We start from the raw sequence: 23,618 nt of genomic DNA, 5'->3' as shown, positions 1-23,618 counted from the left end.
GTTCCTGGATAACTGAGCAAGGAGCTGCAGGGCTTGAGGACAGCTGCACCTGGCTGCTACCTGTCAAAGGAATGCTCAAACACTGTTACACTTAGGTGTCATCATGGTCACTAAATTATCAGAAACAGACCCAAGTGGGTTAGGCCTGAAAGGTGCCGGCCATGTCCAACTCACCCTTTACTCTCTGTGCTCCAGTAGCCACTGGCCTGAACGTCCTGATCAGTAAAAGCGGGAGATCAGGAAGGACAATAATTATAACACTACTGAAGGTTTGACTTGCTTCTGGAGGGCTGCTCCTTGGCTTTGAATCTGAAAGAAAAGACTTGGGTGTCATCCTCTACCCAGGATGCTCTTCTTCAGCTTCTCTCACTAGGAAACTCCTGATCACCTGTTAAGATCCAGTCAACGTGTCACCTTCTCTGAAGGCTTTGCCTGGCTTCTCTCTCCCTCCCCTATGTCCAACCAGCATTTTTTCCTGAGCTCTCAGAAAGCAGGCTTTTTAACTCTGTCTACACATCCATCTCTAACAGCAAACCAAGAGTTAGCAGGTATGGTTAGATGTCACTTGGGTGAGTGTCCACCACAGAGATGAGCATGGGCAGAACATGCAAAGGCTGAGATACAAAGAGAACTCATGAGACAAATAGATTCAGCAAAGATTCACATAAATGCGGCCAGGTAGGATAATGCCTCGACAGAATTTGAAGGGAAGGGGGAGTCCTGTGTGGCACCAAAACCACTGTTAGATTAGTTTTTAAAGGAGCTGTGGGTTCTGAATAGGTAAAATCGTTTTTCCCCAGCAGTTTCGTATTCACAGCTCTCATTGTTTACAGCCTCGATGTATGAATATCACTCTGTAATACATAGATATACAATGAACTCTGGGCTGTCTATCCTGGAGCTGTGTGTTCAGAGGGGTGTGTCTAGCGTGTTTCCAGGCCAGAAACATCTTACCTCCGTAAAAGACTGCCTGAGCAGGAACCACTTCAATTCGACCAAATTAGAAAATACTAAAGAAGCACATGTACTCTGATATAAAATCAGCAGTCAACACAGAGCACGCCCTGCCATCTGAAGGCTTTGAAACGCCCATGTCTACTTTTCTCCCACTGGGACAGGACACTGGGCACGCTGGGCTTAGCTGGCCTTGAGCTCCCAGGGTTCATAGACCAGAACCTCAACCCTCTGAGCAAACAAAGAAAAAACCCTCAGGGTTTAAAATCTTAAGTATTTACAGACACATTCTCAGCGTTGCGTCCCTGGTTTTCATCAAAGGGCAAAGGCAGAGGTATATACTTGATTTGTGTGGGAGCTCATTTCCTGGTGTGGCACCTGCAGGGGACATGTGTATGAGTGAGAACGAGTGAGCATGCGTGCACACGTGGTTTAGGGGTCTGTGGTGTGTGCCTCAGTAGTTGGCCTTGTCCCCACAAGACCCAGTTTCCATGCCCACTGTGATGCAGTCACCAGGGTTCTTAAACAAGTTACTTACAACGCGCTCATTTAGTGCCAGGTACCTTCCCCCAACCCATTCTTTTTGAGCATAATTACAATTTCCCTCTGGTTTTCTCTGGCCACAGCAAGTGCTTCTCTCTTCAGTGCCCATGTGCTGCTACCCTTGCAGTCACCCAACTTGTCCCTTCCAGCTGAAATTCCTGTGACTCCAGAAGAGCCTCTCCTTCAGATGGCCCTTTCGATTTCCACCCATCTTCTGCCTCTCGTGATGGGTTTACCCTTTTCTTCTGAGGACTTCTAGAGTATATTTGCGTAGACAGCCACTCATTAAATACTCCAGGGGAAGTTCAACTTGTAGATTCCATATCTGGTCCTGAATGCCATGCTTCATCAGTATTCCAGAATAAGAGACATACCAACCTGTCCACCCACCCACCCAGATGGTGTTTCCAAAGGTCACGCACTTCAGGCCCGTCACTTATGTTCTCCCCTGCCATGGGAAAACTCTGTTGGACCAACCCAGCTTCAGAGCAGCTTGTGAAAGCAGCACTCCTGAACCTTTTAGAGGGTTGAATGACCCTTTCATAGGAGTCACACACACACACACACACACACACACACACACACACACATACAGTGTCAGGGAGGCTGAGAACCACTTCCCTAGGGAGTTGGATGAGGCCTTTATTGAGGCTGCCTAAAAACGCCACTGCTCTCTCTGTCCGGTTTTATTTCCTCTGTTATATCACTAAAGTTTCCCTTAGTAAGACCCCCCATGTCTTAGTAAGGCTCCCATGAACTCTCATTTATTCTAGGGGATTCTGCCTGTTCCTTTGTGGTGAAGCAAGCAACTGGAAGCCCCTTCTAGATGAGGATGTAGCCATTTCTTCCTGCACTTTCTTGCACTTTCTGCATTCCCAGCATCCTTGAACTATAGGCATGTCCATGCGCTCTCTATGTGGTCTCCCAGAGTCCCAGAAACTAGCCTTGGAGAGGAGAGTGAGTGCTCTCCCTTGGTTGGACCATGATGCTGAGAACTGCATCCGGGACATCTCCTTGTGAGTTTTCCTCAAGGGAAACCTCAGGCTCCCCGAGGTGGACCGTGGGTAGGGAAAACACAAAACCATTCTCAAAAGCTTTCTTGTATCCCACATTTTGGAAATGGGAGCAGTGAGACCTATCATTGTTTGGGACCCCCATTTCAACAGAGATATAAAGAGGCCCATTTTAATACCTTGATATAGGTCAAGGCTACTCCTGCTGGCTGGGGGGTGGGGGGGGTCATTCTAACCCCCCTACCCTGCCCCATTCTTGGTCATCTAGGCTCCAGGGCTGGGATAGTTGGGCCCCAGTGTCATCATTCTTAGTGACAAGAACAGTTTCATTTCTGCTCATGCTTTTTCCAAGGTGGGGCTAGCACTTCTTTCCCAGTGACCTGTCCTCTCACACAGGTGTTACTTTGTCACCTCCGAAGTCACACCCACTAGCCTGTTGCCTGGCCAGTCTGGGCTGGTCTTTTCTAGGTCCTAGGAAGTGACCCAGCTGGGTTTCCAGAGTTGTCTGCTTTTCACTCTCTCTCCACCCACTCTCCACCAACAAATCCTTACACAGCTATTGTTCAGAGACTCAGAGCATGATTCTGTGTTCAATTTTCATATTTAAGAAAATCTTAGGAGTGCTTTCATTATTGTTCTAGCTTGCTTTCTATTGCTATGATAAACACCATGACCGAAAGCAACTTGGGAGGAAAGGGTTTATTTGGATTAGACATTAGCCAGCTCACAGACATTCACTGTGGAAAGTCAAGGAAAGAGTTCAATCAGGGCAGGAACCAGGAGGCAGGAAATGGAGCAGAGACCATGCTAGAATGCTGTTTACCAGCTTGCTCCCCACAGATTACTCATCTCACTGTTTTATACAACCTAGGACCACCTGCTTAGGGATGATGCCGCCCACAATGGGCTGAGCACTCCCATAATCATTAATTAAGGAAATGCCCCTCAGACTTACCTAGGGGGGGACGCTGATGGGAACATTTAGCTTGTAACAAGTAGATTAAAAAAAGAAAGAACTAACTAACTAATGGGTACAATGTATACATTTACCAATATTAAAACTATTTGGAGGAAACCAAATGAATCCTCACTTAAAAGCTGTCTGCTGGTGTCAAGGCTCTAACAGGTGAGAAAATGTGCACTCATAGTCTAAGATAGGCAGTGTTGTGTAAATGAGTTGGGTCCTCCAGGAGAGAGGAGACTTGACTGACTTTATGTTTTCCATGGAGTAGCACAGCAGAGTGGCTGTGGATCAATGACTCCTTCATTGGCTAAATGACACAGGGAGAAACATGTACAGCCTCTCACTGCTACAACCTTATACCTAGATCCAGCAACAGAAGCCACTAGCTTCTAAGTCACTGGCAATCGAGATGTGAAGGAAGAGGAGTGGGATTGGTTGTATCCAAATGGCTCTATCAAGAGTCAGACAGTCCAATGGGGGAAAAAACACTGTTTGACCCTTTCTTCAAAATCACAGACCCTCTTTAGAAAGATGACAAATCTTGAGTATATAAGCCAGAAGTCATAATGTCTAATAGCAGGTATAGAGCATGTGAGTATGAAATGATCTCAGGATGTCAGCCAGGAGCCACATGCGAGAGTAGGATTTTCTGGTACCAGAGTTCAGGGTTAGAGAGCCAAGTCAGAAGATAGGTTTTGTAAAGTTACAGAATGGGTTGACTTCATTAGGAATGGAGGAGTGTGTGTGTGTGTGTGTGTGTGTGTGTGTGTGTGTGTGTGTGTGTATGCCTTTTCCTGTTATTGTGACAAGATAAGTGGCCAAAGCAACTTAAGGTAGGATGAGTTTACTTGGACACAGTGTGAGGGCACAGGCCACCCTGTAGGGGATAGTGTGGCGGGAGAACCAAGTAGCAGCTTGTGACATTGTGTCCATCTGCAGAGGAAGCAGAGAGATGAGCACAGGTGTCCAGCTCACTTCCTTTTCCTTCAACCTGGGATGGTGGTGTCTGGAAACACCCTCACAGACAATCCTGGAGTTGTGTTTCCAAAGTGATTATAAATCCAGTCAAGTTGATAATTCGGATTAACTCTTGGGGGTGACTGAGAAAGGAGGAGCAATGCCTTTTCCCAGGTAGCCTTTCCTCCCTACTACCTCCCGTGTTTCTGACAGTCCGAAACCAAACGGTCAGTCCAAACTGGTCAGACAGAGACCAAAGAGGTGTTATATGAGACAGAATATCCATCGACCAGTGGCAAGTGCATTCTTTTTTTTTTTTATGACTTTGAGTGTCTCCTTCAATTTCTGAGTTCTAGGGGCCCTCTCTTGCCTCTTCTTGATCCCATTGTGACAAGGAACTGAACATCTGCCAAACAGAAAAGCAACAGCCCAGCATTCGATGCTCTCTCTGCAGAGCCCTATTCACTCCAACCTGATGACAAACCAAACTCTGGGCCACGCCTGTTAGTCTGCTGGGGACCACTGAGTCACCATTCTCCCACCTTTCTGCTATATCCCAAGTGGCAGCTTTCTGTAGGTCTGGGAAGCTTAACCCCTTACCAATAGCTCATCCTTCTAATGGGATCCTCACTCCCCCCACCCCATCCCTTTTTGTTTTTGTTTTGAGATGGGCTATCACTGTGTAGCTCTGGCTGTTCTGAAACCCACTCTGTACTGGGCTGGCCTGCCTCTCGGGTTCTGGGATTAAAGATGTGGGCCAGCACTGTCTGGCCAGTCTCATCTTACTGAAACGACTAGACAACCGTTCCTTTGATATCATAGCCTTTGACTCCAAGCAGTACCTCAGGGAGCCAAGACACAGGTGGGAGACTTCCTAGGAGACAAGTGTTCTGCATCCCCCTCTTAAGCAGCCCAGGAGCTTTACTTTAGTTGCATTCTGCTGCTATGTGGGCCTAACACCGATGCTTCTAGAGATTCCTGTAAAGCTAGGGCCCCAGCTCCCTCCCAGGCACCTCCCATCCTTATTCAGAGCTGTGCCCTTTAGTATTCCAGGGATGCCAAAACTTCAAAGGATCCCATGTCTAGCTTACACTCTCAGGTCCTTACAAAGACTGTTGACCAAACTCTGGAAGACATTTTAAGAGATCTTTAGGCCACCTGGCTCTGCTCTATGCAAGACCGAGTCTAGTCCTTCTGGGGATCTTATAGGCACACTTAATTTATAGGTTAGAAAGAGGGCATGCAACCAGCATAGAGAAGGGTGAAGTGTTCTTGAGTGACCTCTTACCGCCCCCCCCCCAACAGGGTTTCCCTGTATAACCCCAGCAGTCTAGAAACATATTTTGTAGCCCAGGCTGGACCGTGTTGGGGGATGGTCTTGTGTTCTGTGTATTCAGATGCTGATTTCCACGGCTGGACATCTGGTTGCAGTCCTGACTTGGCGTGGTCAAGCATCTCCGGTCTTGATGTTATGCAAAAATTGTTTTCCCTCAGGCCCCTAACTCGGACATCTGCCTGCCTCTGCCTCTGGAATGCTGGGATTAAGGGTGTGAGCCCCTATGTGCAGCCAGAACCCTTACTTTACAAGTGACTGTTAACCAGGGCCCTTACCTTTTCTCTTAAAATCAAAAATCTCTCAAACGAATTTCATAACCTCAGGCCTATTGAAATATCCCCTGTGGGTTAAAGATATCGCTCAGTCACCTGTCAAGTACAGCTCAGGATTCAGAAGCTCTAGCGAAAAACAATGTTTGGGGCCTCGAAACCACCAAAGCGCTTGTGGATTTTATTGTCTGGTCTTTTCTCCCCACCACCCTCCATTCCAGTCTCGAAGCAATATACAAAATGATGCCAGTCTCAAAAGAATATATAAAGCAAATAAAATATGCTTTTATTTTATTATAACTGTGTCTACCAATTTGAACTTTCCATTAAGACAAAAAAATGGGTCACCCAGCCCATTCATCTAGATACCTTCCGAAGACTAAAAAAATACCCACCTTCTTGGTGCCTTAACAAACTTAAGATCCGCCCCCGTCCCAACACATACACGCACACCGTCTCTGGTTATAATTTTACTAGGAAATTTGGGTGCAAAAATAATGCGGGAAGCACAGACTTGGGTCCCAGGGCAGCCCAACTGAGGGAATGTGCTTTCTCTGCAATTCACAACTACGCGGCCCATTGACTCTCTCCCTAGCCTTCAAAAATCAATGGCTGTCTTCGTCTGGAGATTTTCCTGCAGGTCACCTAAGTAGGGAATGGGAAAGTGTCTAAGATGAGGGCAGGACTGGAAATCTCATGGGTGGAAAAAGCCAAATCGTTCTCTGCCTGCGTGTGGGAGAAGAGACTCCATAACTACTACGTCCCGCAGTTGGCGGTATCCTTGGAACTCCAGAAGGGCAGATCCAGTGACTTGGAAATAAGTTATCAACACACTCGCTGAGGTGATGCTAGGGTACTGAGAGCGGGCAGAGGCCTGCGGGGGCCTTCAAGACCCTCCTCTCAGGCATGCGCTTAAACCTAACAGCGCCTCAAAACAATCCATAAATCGGTTGAGGAAAAGACACGGGCAGGAGAAGCCCTAGATCATTTTTGTCCCAGATTCTCCCACACCTTTCTGCCTCTCCGGACTCAGAAGTCAAGGTCAGTTCCGCCAAAAGGAGCGCACCTCCAAGGCAGACAGACGCGCAGCACTGCAGTCCGGGTCCTGGGAATTATTCCCGCCGGCTGGCCGAAGGGAGCCACACGGCTGGTTTAGGGACCGCACCCGGAAGCGGGGGTGGGTGGGTGGATAAGCGCTGCACTCCCTAGCTGCGCTCGCGACCTCCGACCCAGCGCTCCTGCCCCGGCTCTTAGGGGGAAAGTGAGGCTGAAAGGACGCCGACGCAAAGTCATACGCCGAACTTGGGTAGCAGATCCCCGCCACTATTCAGCCCTGCGCTAACTGCGCCTCCATTCGGAGTCCCGTATAGTTACTCGCCACCGGCGACCTCACAAACAAGTCGCCGATCTGCGGAAGGAGGAGGAAGGGCAGGCAGGGCAGACGGGCGCTGGAGGAGCGCTGCCGAGAGAAAGGGGCGGTCCGGGGTCAGGGCAGAGGCTGTGGCCGCGCCTCCCCATTGGCCGGGACGCGGTGGGAAGCTGGGGCAGGCAGCCAGTGGCGGGGGCGGAGCTTGCCTGGAGCCCCGCCCCGGCCCCGCCCCCGGCCCGCTGTCCCACTCCCGCGCCCCTCGGGCCCTCCGGCGGGCGGGCCGTCCGAGTTTTTAAAGTGGGCTGGAAGCTGCGGAGGCCGGACATTCGAGAGCGGCCGGTGTACAGCTCCGGAGTCCGCTGCGCTCCGCTCCAGCTCTCCTGAGGCGGCCGTACAATCCTCGGCAGTGTCCTGAGACTGTATGGTCATCTCAGCGGCCGCACTCGCCTGCTCCCGGATTTTTTCCAACCTGCTCTCTTCGAGACACTTTTTTTTTTTTTTTGGTTGGTTGGTTTTGTTTTGTCAGATCCCAGAAAAGTGACTCCAGTTCGGGGATAAACGGAACTTCAGGTCCCTTGTCGCTGCTCTCTTTTGGCGTCTTGCAACCTCCTCCCATTCCTTTCCCCAGCCCCGCCTCCTCCTGCAGGTTCCTCCCCGTCACCCCTCTCCTCCCTCCTCCTCAGCACCTAGCCAGCCGTCCGCAAACTTCCACCTGATTGTGCGGGACTCTCGGACCTGCGAGCACTGAAGACCTGTCTCACCTGCCGGGGCGACAGAGAGCTGCGGAGGGCCACAGCAAAGAGAGCGGCTGCAGCCCCTACGGGGTTAAGGAACCCAGGTGCTCCGGGTGTCGGAGGGCCGCGGCGACAATGACAGCTGACAAGGAGAAGAAAAGGTAAGCGGGCGTCAGAGCTGAACGGTCCCCCGCATTGGCGGAACTGCGCGTGGCGGGCGCGACCCGGGGCAGTCGCGAGAGGGGTGCGAGAGGTCTCGGAGGCCGGAGGACCGCTCTTGGGGGGTTTTGAGTAAGCGAGCGGGTGCTGCCTTTAGGGACACGGAGCTGGGGCTTCGCAGTGGAGTTGCAAACCGGATAGTTCCGAGGCCTTGAGACGCGGAGAGATGGCCCGGAGGTCAGGGGTGCTTCCGCGGGGTCTTCCAAAGTCTGTCGTCCCTAGAGCGCGAAGCTTCCCCAGCCAGTGGTTTGAAATGTTTCTGGGCCGATGCCCTCGAGTCTCAGGGTTTCCATGCTGGGGCAGCAGACGTACCTTTCTTTCCTAAGACTTTCCAGGTCTTTTCGAGCGCGCTGCTATGCGGTCTTTGCGCCCCAAACTTGCAAGGGATAGAGGGCAAATCGCAACTCGGGGGCGCGCCCTGCCCGAGAAGCAGGAACACGGCCAAGGAGCCTGCTCCAGACAGTACCCAAGTTTGTTGAGCCCCCTTAACCTTATCCTGCACCTAGACTCCGGCAGAGTGCGGAGTGAGTGACCTGGATTGCCCTGCGGGGGCAGGTGTCCTAGTGTGCAGAGAGAGGACGGTGACACCCAGCCGCTCAGAGTGTCTGATTCTTAAGACAGGGAAGGGCAGCCACGAAGGCGAACCTTTCGGCACTGGGTGAGAGGCAACTCGGGCCAAGTCGCGCGGCCCTCGAGCCTCCTTCAATCCGCCCCGATCTGGTGACATGACCCCCAGCTCTCGAAGCCGAGATGGGAGCGCACCATGCGTCCGCGCAGACCTGGGTACGTCCTCGCCTCCTGCAAAAGTTTATAGCTGCTTGCCTAGCACTTTGCTCCTGTTTCGTCAGTGCGTGCTGTGGCCTAGAGCTCCCAGCGCTGCGCTCGGCGGCGACTTAGCTGGGGAGTCCGGAATCGAACGCATGACCGCAGAGTGGCGCGAGCTGTGGGAGATTCGCGGCCAGGCTGGAAAAGACTGGCGGTGAGGACTAAGCCCCGAGCAGATTGGCTTTTGTTTGGACTTCCACTTAGGGACATGAGCCAGGAGCTGTGTATCCTCTGGTCGAAAGCGGCAGCTCCCACCTCAGGGCACCGATAAGGAGTTGATAAACTCCAGCGAATCGCACCCGTCCTGGCCGGGCGCCCGCGCCCTGAGCTGGCGGATCTCTAGTGGGGGAAGGTATTGAGTCCGGCTCCAGATTCCCGATGATCGGCCACCAAACAGCTCTGAGATCTGTGTCCTTTGAGAGTAGAGAAGGAGAGGCAAGAGGGAAGACTAAGATTCCAGCTCAAGGTGTAAAACCAATCAGAGTGTAATCACAGACAATCAAAACCGCGAAGTCGGACAGCAGCCAGCAGCCAGGGGAACTTACTGAATATTTTATTACTGTGGTGCCTGTGGGTGACTGTCGCATTTGCCCGAGATGAGGGCTGGCAGTAATCAGTGTGAAGTGCCTTCTTGTTCTTAGGTCTATCAATCCTTGGGAGAATCGGGACAGCGGGGACAGCTTTTTCCATACCCGGCTTGCAGAGTCTTTGCTGTGGCGGGGAGTATAGTCTGAGCCGCGAAGAACGTTGCTTAATGACACTACAAATTATCATCAAGAGAGATACCAGTGTAACACAGACTGTGAACGTCCTAGGAAACTGCTGTCTGTAGTGCAGTGCCCCAGTGGTAGCCGGGACTGCAGGGTGTGTGTCTGAGTGTGTGTTACCTAAAAACAGGGCAAGCAGTGTATCGTCCTTCATGATCCATAGTCCTATGAGTAAGTTAGTCGCCCAGTACCTGTTAGGATAATGGTTTCGAGACTCTGGTTGAGTTGGTTGGTTTCTTTGGGCATCAAAATATAGTTGATTGTGAAGCAGGGCATTGAAAGTTGATGTCCCTTAAATGGCTGCCACAAGCTTCCCAGAGCGCGCGCCTCAGGAAATCGTTGTGAGCAGCAAGGGTTCCCGGATTGGTGATACCACCCACTAGTGGTTCAAGGGCCATTTCTTCTCCAGAGCACAACTGAACATTTGTATTGTTCTTTCTGGAAGCAGCCCTTCACGAAGCCAGAAGGCTTGTTTTAGCCCAGAACATCCCGGTGTGGGTGGATCTATTCGTTCACAATAGTTAGGAGCCTGACTTTTCATTGTTGTCTGGTTAGCAGACCGGGGGAGCCACAGTGAGCTTTCTTTCTTGAGTTTTGATGAGGCTGAGTTCTCATCAATATAGCAGGGTTCCCGACTCTAGGAAGAGCTAAGTGTGGATGCTCTCAAGAGGGGATTTATAAAGCAGAGCAATTAAGATAAATGGTAGTGAGTCCTTGGATGGCCAGGAGTCCAAGTCCAGCCTGAAGCCAGACTCTGGTTCAAATATCGTTCAGGAGTACTTCGGGTACTTGGTGCCAGGGCAAAGATGGGCAAGGAATTAGAGATTCCTGGACCTTCAAGTTTCCAACCGTGGCTGGCTTCTTATAACAGAGGGTTTATTGTTCCTCTGTTAAGATGAACCCAAAGTCCATCAGTTTTCCAAGCCGAGGAGGCCATGCTGGATGGGCTTCTCAAGTGAAGCTTATCCTCTAATTAGTGTTCCCTTAACATTTGACAGCAGTTTTCATAGAATTACCCAAACCTAGCCTGTTAGACAAGCGGGGTCAAACACAATCAGCCTGGCATCCGGACTGTACTTTCGATGGCTTTCTTAAGAGTTTTAAAAGCGTGGTGACTTCAGGTTTTGTTATTGTTATTGTTGTTGTTGTTTTCTTTTGTTTTGTTTTTCAGGTTTATTGTGGGGCTTTAAGATTATTTTATGAGCAAGCATGGAAGGCATAAACATATTTTCTCTTTCTGGATAAGGCCCAGGGAAGGTGAAATGAGTCCTGTGCTAAGAGGAAAACTGGGGCTGACAAGAATCAGAAAGCTGCTTCACCACAGTCAGTCAGCATGCGGCCAGCAGAGCCCCCCAGCCCTCACAGGCCTCTGGCCATGAGGATTTCCAAAGAATTAGTGCAGCTCACCACCACCACCAGCAGCAGCAGCAGCACCTCCTCCTCCAGACCCCTGAGCCTTCAAAATGGAGGTTTACTTTCCCATACAATTGTAAGAGCCTTGTTCTGAGGCAGGAATGGCGTCAACCAGGCACTGCTCTTGATAGTTATAAACGTTGGGGAGTCTGTATCCACCGTTGACCACTTTTATTTCAGTTAGGGGAACCAACAACAACCAACACACCCCACTACTCTAGGTATTAAACCCGTGCAAGGACCCTCCCCGGTTCCTGGATGTAGCACGTTGCTTTGTGAAGTAGAGAATGTTCCAGAGCTGCGAGATTGTTGCCTGGCGTGGTCAGACTTTTTCACAGGGATGAAAGCTGCCAGCAGGGAAACAGTCTACTTTGCTTATGTTGTAAATCAGCCTCTCTGCCACTGTTTCTCTGCCTGTGTGTGTGTGTGTGTGTGTGTGTGTGTGTGTGTGTGTGTGTGTGTGTGTTTATATGGTCGTACCCAGTGTTCTAGGAATCTGTGTTGTTAAGTGTTTAGAAATAGAAGGAACCCAGTAGGCAACTCGATGCTCTAGCCATCAGCCCACTGTGTTTGAAGATACCTCCTTCAAGACTGAGGCTTTTCCATTTTTGAGGACACGTTTACTTGCTTTAAAAACAGTTCTGTCCTATTTCAGTATAATAGTTTTTCCTCTTTCGTCTTTTCCGGATGGGCCTTTCCTAAGTTTTGAGTCCTAAGGAAAGTTTTGTGGTCCGTAAACTACCGAGCTTTCTACCATGTTACTAAGTACTGTTTCCTCCCCGGGCCTCACTGTTCTGTACTGCATACTCCAGAACCATGCTGGCGAGTCTCAGAATGATACTCATACCAAGATACTAACCAGTACGACAACAGATAATCCGGGTCTGGAAAAACAATGCCAAAAACTAAGAGATGGGGACTCTGTTCGTTACCTTCAGTTGTGTGGTCTGATTGGGGTTGGGGGACAACACAAGAAGCCTCAGGAGTCAGCCACTCGTGGCAGTTTTCTTTTGTACAGTTCAAATATTTGAAGCTAAAGAAATTCTGAGTGGCGTTTCACTTGGTAACTATAAACCATTACTGAAATGCATCGGTGTCAGTGACGAAGCTGGCCCACAGTGCCCTAGGTAATAAAGGGTAGATAGATGCTGGACACCAGCATAAACTTGATCCCAAAGACAGTGTGGTGATAGAAGTTAGGACTTGGGGATGGTATATGTAAAAATGTGGAGGCTTCACGGGCTGCTCTCCACCACGAACTTTGTTTTGACACATGCACAAAATGACTACCAAGTTTAATGGCTTGATGTACACACTTGCTCTGGGTGAAGAATTTGCAAGGAGGACACTTGCAGGCCTCCAGTGTCAACCAGTGGTTTCTGTTTCCACTGGGGACAACAGTGGCCTTGACTGACTCCAAGGAGGCTGAAAAGGGGGTGGGGCGAGGGCTCTCTTCCCTGAGCCTTGTAAATGGGCTTCCAGGGTAGTTAGCATTCAATCTCTAAAATTCTATAGAGTGTATGTTGTGTTCTTTTTTTTATGTTAATCTCAATCTCCCCTCTTCCTGAAGAATGAATCCGGAGCTTTGTGGGGGTAGGAAAGCATTCACTACCACTGAGCTGGATCCCCACCCATTTGCTCAGCTCCTAGTAGCCTTTCAGAGGTGGTGTGATCTGAGAGAGTCAATGCCTTCTTCCTGCTTCTCTGTCTAGCAGCCAAGAACTGCCCTCCCTGAGTTCGAGGCTACAGGCTGACTGCTCCTACATTTCAATGCCAGTGTCTTGTCTTGTCTTAGGGAGTGCCTATATAAAAAGAAATTTACACTCACATTTCCCACTATCCCCTGCTATCTGGAGATTCTTTTGAACCCTAGAAATGGGTGCGTTCTCAGGAGAAATGAGCTATATGGTCAGAAGACAGGACAGAAAGCTGAGCGCCCAGCCTTCCTGTGCCAGCACTGTCCTCAGAACTTGACGGATTAACTTTGTTAATCCTTGTAACAACCCTGTGAGATAAGCCCTGTTATTATCCCCAGTTCACTGATGGGAACTCAGGTGCAGCCAGGTCTGCCCGTCGTCACAGGCAGGATAGCAGAACTCAATTCTACCTGGGCATCCTGTCTGCAGAGTCCCCACTCTCACCCACCGTTCCATGCCTCCTGGGCTTACCTCAGAGGCCCTATAAAGCATTTAATACCATGTCTGAATGCGGTAAGCATTCTATAAATGATAACTTCTTTTGTTGCTGTGTTTATAATTATTATAATGACTTTTCTCGTGACTCATCCCTTGTTTCAAACCTCACACATAGGCAGGAACTGAAGACCCAAAGCCTTGACTGAAACTCCTGGAATTTCTTCTTTTTCTAATAGACATTTCCTCAGCTAGAACAGGAGATAGTTCTCTACTGCCCCTAGAAGTTCAAAGCTTCCTTCCCACCCTCTGCTGGTGGCAAGACTTCAAGTGCAGTGCAGTCTTTGGACTCCATTGTGCAGAGGGACCTGTTAGGAGCTCTTCCTCTGTGGCTTCTGAAGAACCATCGACAAATCAAGATATACAGGACTTCCTCTGGCTCCTTTGATCTTTTGAAATTGCAAGCACAGGAAGGAAAGAATGGATGGGGGGGGGGTAAAGAGTAGTCATGATTGTCGGATCATATTTTTATAAAGCCCTTTCTCTGGTGAGCACCCCAGGCCATATGCTAAGAACCTTGAGATCTTCTTGAGCTTCCTTGCCACAAACCTGGATGGCATAGAAACATCAGAATAGGTGTGGGATGTGAGGTGGGATGGGGTAGAGCAGGGTAGGTGAGGCATATATGGATATAGGCAGCTAGCAATGCTTGCACTTTTCAAGTAGTTTGTGTACAATTTGCTAACACTTTTCTGGTCCTGTTACTGAAAGACAGAACCGACCTGAAAGTCTCAGACTGAGGTAATCTGGATGGAGGTCCTTTGAGATCCCCAGAGCCAGAGATAAGTGTAGCCGTGACCAGAGTGTTTTGTACTTCTGAGTGGCTTTTCTTTTCCCTAATAGCTCAAGAAATACTGGTTTGCTTATGGCCTCAGGCTGTTTCTAGAGGCCGCCAGTACATCCTCCAGGCTCCTGTTATTCGGTGCTGCCTCCCCAGAAAGCACAGATTTTTTTAAAGTTATGAGTGGTCTGTATGCCAGATCCTAGGAAGCGCAGATAACTTTCTCATACAGAATGAGATTTCAGAATGACTGGCTTGTTGGTAAGTAAAACTAAAACATGAAACTCTCTCTCTCTCTCTCTCTCTCTCTCTCTCTCTCTCTCTGTGTGTGTGTGTGTCTGTCTGTCTGTCTGTTTCTCTCTCTCTCTCTCTGTGTGTGTGTGTGTGTGTGTGTGTGAGAGAGAGAGAGAGAGAGAGAGAGAGAGAGAGAGAGAGAGAAACACACGATGACTCTGCACTTAAGAAGACCTGGGTTTGGCTCCCAGCACCCTTGTGCCATGACTGCCCTTTAGTCCAGTTCCTGGGATCTGACACCCAGTTTCCACAGCCACTACAGTCAAACACACACACACACACACACACACACACACACACACACACACACACACAGAGAGAGAGAGAGAGAGAGAGACTTAAAAATAATATATAGACATATATTAAAAATAATACACACATGTATATGCATGTATATCTATATGTATATCTATGTATACACCTGACATGTTTTTAATTCCACAACGTCATGGAAACAGACCTTTAGAACTTGCCTAGTGGCTCACTGCATTCACCGTTCTAGTGGCAACTTCTGGTTTAAAAATGTAAATGTCATAGGTAAGAATCAGATGATTCATGGTTTTCATCTGGTTAAACTATGTAACCAACCATGTAGATATACAGCAGTGTACTGTGCTGCCCTATTGACCATGATATCCTAGAGGTTGACCCATGCTGCTATGTTGGCACCCCCCAAATGCCAGGCTGCAGCCACTGGCAGTTTTAGATGTTAGCGAGTAGTGTTAGTGGCCTCTTGTGGGCTCCCTTTGGTTTGAAGTGCAGTTAGTTGCCCTCCGAGTGGGAAGTGAGTAGTTTGCTAAGAATAAGAGGATACAAGGTTCCATCTAAGAAAGTTTAGAGTGGGACTGGTAACAATGTAACCACTGTGCTATGTGTCTAGCCATGAAGGGTTCTGACGGCATATCACTGGTAACAAACGCGCAAACTTTACTCCTGACTGAAAACTCCCAGCCTCTCTTCACTGTGGAAGGTTTGCCCTGACTGACCACCTCCTGTAGCGGGTGGGGAAAGAAGGCAGCACATTAGCATCACCTTGCGTTTGGGAAGTGGAGCTGCTGAAAGAACCAAACCACTTCATCTGAAGCCAAACCTAAGTGGGTCTAGGTGTGGAGAGGCTGGGTCCAAAACACCACCTTGGGCTCCTGGTCTTGTGTTGTGTTGTTTTGTTGGGAGGGGTCAGAGCCAGGAACTCAAAGGAGCAACTCAAATGGTAGCAGTAACTCCTCATTACTAATGAGTAATTATGGCAAATATTTACAGGTCTCCTTCCTACCTTTATGACTTCCTGTTTCTGAAGCACTTTGGAGTGTTGAGAAAGATTGTTCTGGAAAATACGTCATACATGGTTGCAGGGAAAGAGTACCTTAACACACACACACACACACACACACACACACAGACACACACACACACACACACACACACACACACACACACACGGAGTTACTTGGTTTTGTTTATGAATTCCATGTAGGAATAACAAAATTACACCTTGTGGAGGCTGAGAATCTTCCTTTTGAAAACAAAGTTTTAAAAATCAATCCTCAACTACTGGCTGGAGAGCAGTAGGACTGTGTGTGTTTATAAAGTGAAACTTGGGGTTGAAGCATAGCCATTGCAAAATACTTCTATGACCACGTGATCACTACCATGTTTTATGAAACTGTGACCCCTCAGTGCCTTCTGAGTGAAAACAGAAAAACTTAATAGAATAAATCAAGATATATAAAATAAGCTTCAGAAGTCCTGATAATGCTTATTTTCTGTGTGTTTAGCTTTTTTGTTTTGTTTTGTTTTGTTTTTCTGAGTAAGCTTCTGTGAGCCACTGTGCCCTGCGTTTCTCTCTGCTGTGTCCAAGAGTTCCCAGGTGCTATTTTAGAATGGCAGCCTTCACTCCAGCACCGCCTGAGGTCCATGGAGCTAATTTTGGTGTCTGGGGTAAAGGGAGCAAGAAAGCCCGTGCAGAGCCAAAAGGCTTTCTTGTCCTGGGCTTAGAGCAGTGTGGTGTTACCAGACACGCCACATTTCACCTTTAGAACCTTTATTTGTGGACTCGCACAACAAATGTTTACCTAGATATTAAGATAAGGAAAATATGAAGGTCGCATTTCACTGGCGGCAAGGGAGCATCTATAATTGTAACTATGTCACAGTGTAGCAGCAGTCTTTTTTTCTATACCCAGGACTTGAGGGAATTAATGGGGAGTGTGGCCTAGAAGCCAAGGCTCTTCTCAGTTTCTGTTTCTAGCTTTATTACTGCTGCCATGCTTTCTTGGCTCAGCCGGTGAGCCCCACCCATCTGGTGAAGGCCTTTCTAGTGCCTTCCGTGGCCCCTCTCTGGGGTCATCTGCTGTACTGTAGAAACCAGTTACCAGATCCTGGCACCAACATGATTCCCTAGGCCCTCAGAAGACATTTGCATGCTGCCAACACTGCCCCGTTTCAGGCCTTCTAATTGTCTTGGGAGCACAGCAAATTGTCCTTGTGACAAGGGGGGAGTCCTGTGTGGACTTGGGGGTTTCTCTGAAGATCCCCCCAAGGAATAGCTAAATACTCAGCCTAGGACCTAGGAACCTGACTCAAGGTCCTTCCCAAAGGGAAGCTATGAGGCAGGTGACTGTGCTGGAAATGAGGACCCCCCCATCCTCCAGCTCTCCCACCTGTCCCACTGGCTGTCACTCTGAGCTCCTCACAAGCCTGTCCCTCTGCCTCTCAGGCATTGTCCTGGTGCACATCCCTGGTCAGTCCCTGTCAGATGCTTCCCCTCTTTCTCCCCAAATAGCTCACACCTTTCCTACCAGGAGCCTAAGCGTTCTGCCTTTAACAGAATCCCACAGCATTCCCACCCTGACCCATCCCCCTCCATTTGCTATTTTATATTTCCTTGTTTTCTTATGACATTTTATTTGTTCCTGGCTTTCCAGCAGGTTGCACGTGGCTCGAGAGCAGGGATGTCTCATTTTCTGATGTGGCTGATAAAATGTTGATCCATTTCATTTCTCTCTGAAATCATGGCCAATTAAAAAGATAAATACAGAATGGGTTTGCTGATGTCCCGCTTTCCTGGGCTCAGCTTCTCCATCCACACGGCTTCTTTTCACCTGTTTCTGTTTAGAAAGAAAATAATGGGAGGGCGGCAGAGCAGGGACCAGGTGAGCATTCTCTGTTACCAAACACAAGCAGGTGGTCACTGCTTTACATCAAGAATGCATAGCAGTCTAGGTAAATTCCTCAGCTCAACTCCAGAGTTAGCAAATACCAGCTCTCCGAAAGGGGCGTCCCTGGAGAGCCTCCTCCTTCTGTCAGCAGTGAACCCTGTAGCCCTGTATCAATCTGATCTTCTGTCTGATTTTTTAAAATTTGCATAATGAGTTTAAAACTTGTTTTCTATCTCCATCTTAGGTGTTCTGTAGTTGTTTGTAGGTGGAATTCAGGAATATGGGAACCTCAGTTCAGAGAGATGGAAAACACAGGCAGAAACCTCGCCTCGGATCAGATTACCCCAATCTTATTCGATAACCATCACTCGAGTCAGAAGAGGCTTGTGGTGATACTGGCCTTGAGTGTAAGCGCTTACAGGTTATCCACTAATTTGGGGACTGTGCTACACAGAAAGATCACAACGAGGCATTTGATGACCCTGGTCTCTTCAAGTGACTTGTTTAAACCAGTATGTGGCAGTGTGTGGCATTGATGAGTATCTTAGCTGCATCTTTAGGATGTCGCCATCTTGTTGTGGAGTAAAGCCTAGTCCAGATAAAGCACGGAGCCAGGAGCAGAAAGTGGATAGGAATTGAGAGCTCTGGGTTGTATAAAGTTATAACGGACAGGGCTGGAGACAGCCGGAGGGAGCTCTGAGAGAAGAGCGTTGAATAGACTTCAGTCCTGAAGATTAAAATTTGGGTTTGCACAGGCAGCCACTGCAGGCTACACCGGGAATGGATGAGGCAGTGCAGACCCAAGGCAGAAGGACGGGACTGGTGAGAGCGCCTTTCGATGGGGAATCAGTAGCTCTTACGTTAGAAGAGATGGAGCCTGGGCCTGGGCCCTCTTCAAGTCAGTTTGATGGAATCTTGAGCCTGCCTCTTTGGGGACATTAGAAGCTATTGAGAGCACAAACCTAGCTAGAGTGATTGGCAGAGGCCCTGGTGGTCTCCATAGCAATGACCTCAAAGCGCTGAACCTCCAGATCTTAGGAAAGTGCCTATCATTCCTCCAGGTACATGTTTCTTTTTGGCTTGCACAACTACTTGGGAGTGAGAGGTACTAGAGTTCAGAATGGGAACCCGAAGGGGGACAGCTTGCTGCTACCCTAAGATGGCCTTGCTCTTCATTCCCATGTTCTTTCCCACTTGGAGGGCAAAGCCTTTGTTCCCTTGGGGACTTGATAAGGACATTTGTCATGTCCTTCCTTGCCATTGCTCCTTAGAGAATGGTAAGACATCCTGTCGGCACCTAGCACGTGGAGGGAGTTAGACAGCCAAGGCTGAGTCAAACCTTTAGTCCCTGCTGGTAGCTCTTCATCCTCACCCTGCCCAGTGCACTGGCCAGGCTGTTCTGTGACCTTCTCCTTAAGACCCAGATCTGCTGTTCTGAGTCTGACCGTGCCAGGAGAGTGGGGCAAAAAAAGAATCGTCTTTCGGAGTCACCTGGGTAGGACAGGCAGAGCCCTTTCCTCTCCACAGGCAGGTGTAACCTTTTCCCTGGAGGAATTTAGAAGCACTAAGATTACAGCTAAACATTTGTGGGCCAGGAGTTGGTCAAGGATCCCCAATCCCTGGACAAGCTCCCAGCCAGGGACAGCAGAGACCAGCAGCTGATCCTCGTTACTTTACTTTTCCCTTCCCAGTGCTACTTCAACAGAGGTAGCAGCTCCTGAATGGTTTTGTGTTAAAATTTAACCCCGCCATGGCAGCTATTAGGTCTCAACTGTTAGTTCTGCCCTCAGTGATTGTAGAATGGAGAAACCACTGCTCAGTCCTGGCAGGTAGGGTTGGTTAGGTTAGTGGTTTGCTCAGGTTACCCCAGAGAGGAGTCTTCTGGAGCCAGGGAGTCGTAATCAAATCACCCTGTCAGAACCAGATAGGGACAGGGGACAGTGGAGCTTTGCAGCACAGTGCAGACTGGTCCTAATCGAGGGGCTGAGACCTCATGCCGTTCCTCTGGAAGCCTCAGGGAAGTTCTAAGAAAACCCAGAGACCACGACCAGATCTGACCACCTGCACTCAGTTCTCTCCATGCTATGAATGTGAGTGTAGCATCTACGTTCTCATGGCTCCTTACAGGCGTCAGGAAGGGAAAAGGAAGGTGCCTTCTCCAAGTTCACCTGTGATTAAACATCCGCGAACCTGTAAGTGGATGGCCCCACGTCTGTGCCCCTGTGTTTTCTTTTCTAAGTGTGTTTTTTAATGTTTAAAAAGATGTATGTGTATGCACATGTGTTTATACGTGTGTGACACATGTGTGTAGGTACCTGCAGAGACCAGAAGAGGGCACTGTGCCTCCTAGAGCTAGAATTACAAGTGGTTGTGAGCCATTAGGCATAGGTGCTTGAAACTGGGCCAGGACCCTCCACAAGAGTAGTATGTGCTCGTAACTGCTAAGCCATCCTGCCAGCCCCTGTGTTCATTTTCTTTTCCAAAGTAAAAGGTCCTAAAAAACCACCACCACCAACAACAATAACAACAAAATACAACAGAAAACCCAAGAAACGAACAAACAAAAACCCCACCTTTGCTTCTCCTGAACTCATAGCAAGTTCTGCCTGGCCTTGGTCAGTGAGGTGCTAGGGCTTGGGCATATCTCAAGCTACTGTGGTTCTCGAATTCTCTAGCTCTCTAGGCCATGGGGAGATCCAGAGGACTAGAGGCCCCAGACAGCTCTCTGAATGGCTGAACTCTCAACCCTGAGCCATCTCTTAAACACATCAGAAACTCTTCTTTTATCTAAATCAATGGGTGCCTTCTAATTCAGGCCACCTGTAGTTGCTTGTATGGGTACAAGGGTGGTGACTTCGCCTTAATTCTCCTGGAGTTAGGTCCCAAGGCCCTTGTTTATTTTGGGGGGTGACAAACTTTCACCCACTTGAATTCCTTTGCTTCCAAATAGCGTCAGAATGACCACAAGCCTTCTGTGTTTCTTCACTTTGGTTTTGCCAGATTCTAAATGCCGTCAGGGCCAACGGCTCTTGTTTTGTGTCCCTGGCAAAACAGGTCTTCCCATAAAGTTCAAAGCCGCTTTCAGGAGTCTTAAGGAGCCTGGAAGGCTGCTTTAGTTTGCTCTCTGGTTTGTGTGACCTAGGATGGAGATTCCACCTCTCTGTGTCTCCCTTGGGTGCTGGATGCATGTGCCGCTGTCTCTGAATATGATTCAGGGATTAAAGCCAGGCAATGTTTTAGTAAGACCACATGTTTTAAATGGTAAACTTTGTGAGCATTATCTCAATGGAAAGAACTTTGAAAAGTATAAAGTGCAAACCTCGAAGGCATTGTCATTAACAAGGAGCAATATAGTCATTAGGCCTGTTATTACCTCTTAAAGCGAACCGACAGGAGGAAGGTTCGAGAGAGGCTAACAGGAGACTCTGGTCTCCAGGTTCCTATGGGTGGGTCCCTCTGCCTGGGCTTTTGGGACCTATGAGTTTTTGCCAATCATGGCATTGAGTCTGTACTCTACCCCAAGACTGAGGAAATCTGAAGCCAGTCCTAAGAGGTACCAGGTCACACACCCTTCTCCTACTTGGTTTATTTCCCCTCACCCTGTGGAGAAGGAGAGGGCACAGGCCAGCGTCCATGTCGAGGATGACGACTCCTTTGATGTAGCACACCGAACCAGGGCTGCGTCTGCCATAATCATTCGCCTCTACCTTGTTGCATTATTTTATGCCAAAGAGAGTCAATGACAGCCGAGAAATAGGTGACGCCTGAAAGAGACCTTGGTCTCCTGGAATGCAGAGGCCTGGCTGTGCTATACGTGGACCCATTGTCAACCATAACATACATGTCTCACATACCTCTGAGCTCGCACTTCCCTCAGCCACACCCGGGAGACCCGGCCAACTGACTTCCAGCCTTCAGTCTCAGCCTAAATATCACCTCCTCAGGGAAGCCTTTCTTGACATCCTTCACTTGACCTCTAACCCTGTTCTCTTTCTCTTCTAAACATTCCCCACATGCAATTTACATGTTTACTTATGTCCGCCATGCCCTCTCCTGCCAGCACCAAACTGAAGGTGCAGCCTCCACGAGTGCTTTGTTTACCACCGAGCCTTTAGGATGGGGCCTGGGATATTGGTGCTTCTTCTACATCCATTCAGAGGTTTATAATTGTCCGGTGTTAATGTTTTCCTTAAGCTGATTTGTTTCTGTTTTCCGAGGTATGTAGCCTGTGCTGCTTCCCGCGCCGAGGCCTGGGATTACATGAACACTGTCATAGTTGTTCTTTCCAAAGCTCTTGATGTAAACACCAAGGAATTGTCCCTTTTGGCATATGGATGAGACGCTGGAGGGTAATGACCGTGGCAGGGATTGGCAGTGCCTACCTGAACACGTACTGTTTGCAAAGACCCACGCTGCCTCCCTTGGCCCCCGAGTTTTCTGTTGTGGCCATGTTATTGTTTGTCATATTTGGCAATGTTTACGCCTGAGAAGTAAGGGCCATTGTGTGCTGGTATCGTCTGGGAATGCACAGCCAAGTCCCAGGGGAATGGCCACTGATGTTCTTACCACAATTAGAAATTGTCAGGCCGGGAGCAGCGGCAGGGCGGGTGCTGCCTCTCTCTGCCGGTTCTGTGTCTCCACGGGGTCGGGGTGAGGGTCCTAGCTCTACCGCCCTGATCGTGTCTTACTGTGGCTCGCCCACTCACGTTGGAGTGTGGACCTTCTGCAGGGCGGTGTGCTGTGTTTAGTAAACTTTCTGAGAAGAGGTAGGCATTAGCAGGCTAGATGACTATCTCTGCCCTCACCACCTCCGAAGTGAACCAGTTGGTGGGAAGGAACCAGACCAGATAACCTCAAAGCTCTCGGGGTTCTAGCTCCCCTCTGCAGGGGATTTCCAGTGGTCTGGCCTCCTGTTTGCAGATGCTGACTTGGGAAAAGGCAGCGGGAAGTTGGAGGTTATTGTCAGGGGCTGCAGGATGTCTTTCCAACTCTTTGTAACTCTTCCTCTCCTGAAAGATATTCCACTCCATCAGGAGTTGCTGTTGGGCCTGGCTTAGTCCACTGCTGTGAATACAGCAGGGCTAACAACCGCCCCAAAAGTCAGCCGAGGTCCAGTATGTAGAGTGGTAAGAAGTTCCCAAAAGGAGACCATGTCTCCATCTCCCATGAGGCAGGCTTCTGGGGTGTCAGAGGGTGCTCTGACACCATCACTGGATGGGGGGGTCAGACACTGCCTCTGAGGTGACTGTTCTAGGCCCTGCACTGCCACAAAGGAAGGGCACATTGCTGCTGTGGCTTCTGTGTACAAACATATCTGGCGTGCTTAGACCTGGTCGAGGCATGAATTGATTGACACATGCAGTCTGAAAATACAGTCCTTCAACCTGAGGCATCAAGGGAGAAGTCAGCTAGAAAGCCAACAAGGCCTTAAATTGTTGAATGAAGTCATGCTGCACCGGGGGAGGGGGGAGGTGTGTGTGTGACGTGCTGTAGGGCAGAGGTGAGTCACAGTGCAAGAGTGTTGGGGAGTCACCTTGAACTTGGGCCAAAAAAGCAGAAATATTGGGACTCGTTTATCTGCCTTCTATCAGGTACATCAAGTTCTGGATGGCCACCCACTGGCCAGAGACATGATGTGGACGGCTCTGCTCTGCCGCCCTGGGAAGGTTCTCTGCTGGCTTCAGCCCTGCTGAGCAAAGTCCGCTTGTTCGCTGGAGTTCACACAGACTCCTTGCCAGGCCTGCCCAGAATCCTGTCTCCTCTGACTTCCTGTGTTCTTGCATAATATTTCCTTGCCTCTTGAATGGCTGGCCCCAGTGCGGGGGCAGCT

At 49.2% G+C, this 23,618-nt stretch overlaps 1 protein-coding gene across 2 annotated transcripts in view; it reads left to right on the top strand.

Moving 5' to 3' along the window:
• Positions 1–7,725: 7,725 nt before the first annotated feature.
• The window catches only part of Epas1 (endothelial PAS domain protein 1), an 81,425-nt gene continuing 65,532 nt past the window's right edge, over positions 7,726–23,618 (top strand). For both annotated transcript variants that reach the window (XR_015621698.1, NM_023090.2), the window contains 1 exon segment: positions 7,726–8,300. Coding sequence is in view for 1 of the 2 variants with exons in the window: in NM_023090.2 (NP_075578.2) it covers positions 8,275–8,300 (26 nt within the window). In the remaining variant the exon portion in view is untranslated.

The sequence above is a fragment of the Rattus norvegicus genome, chromosome 6 (assembly GCF_021556685.1).
Source record: "Rattus norvegicus strain SHRSP/BbbUtx chromosome 6, alternate assembly SHRSP_T2T, whole genome shotgun sequence".
NCBI classification, from domain to species: domain Eukaryota; kingdom Metazoa; phylum Chordata; class Mammalia; order Rodentia; family Muridae; genus Rattus; species Rattus norvegicus.
The sequence above is the reverse complement of the archived record's forward strand: the minus strand, read 5'-3'. Positions and strand labels throughout refer to the sequence as shown.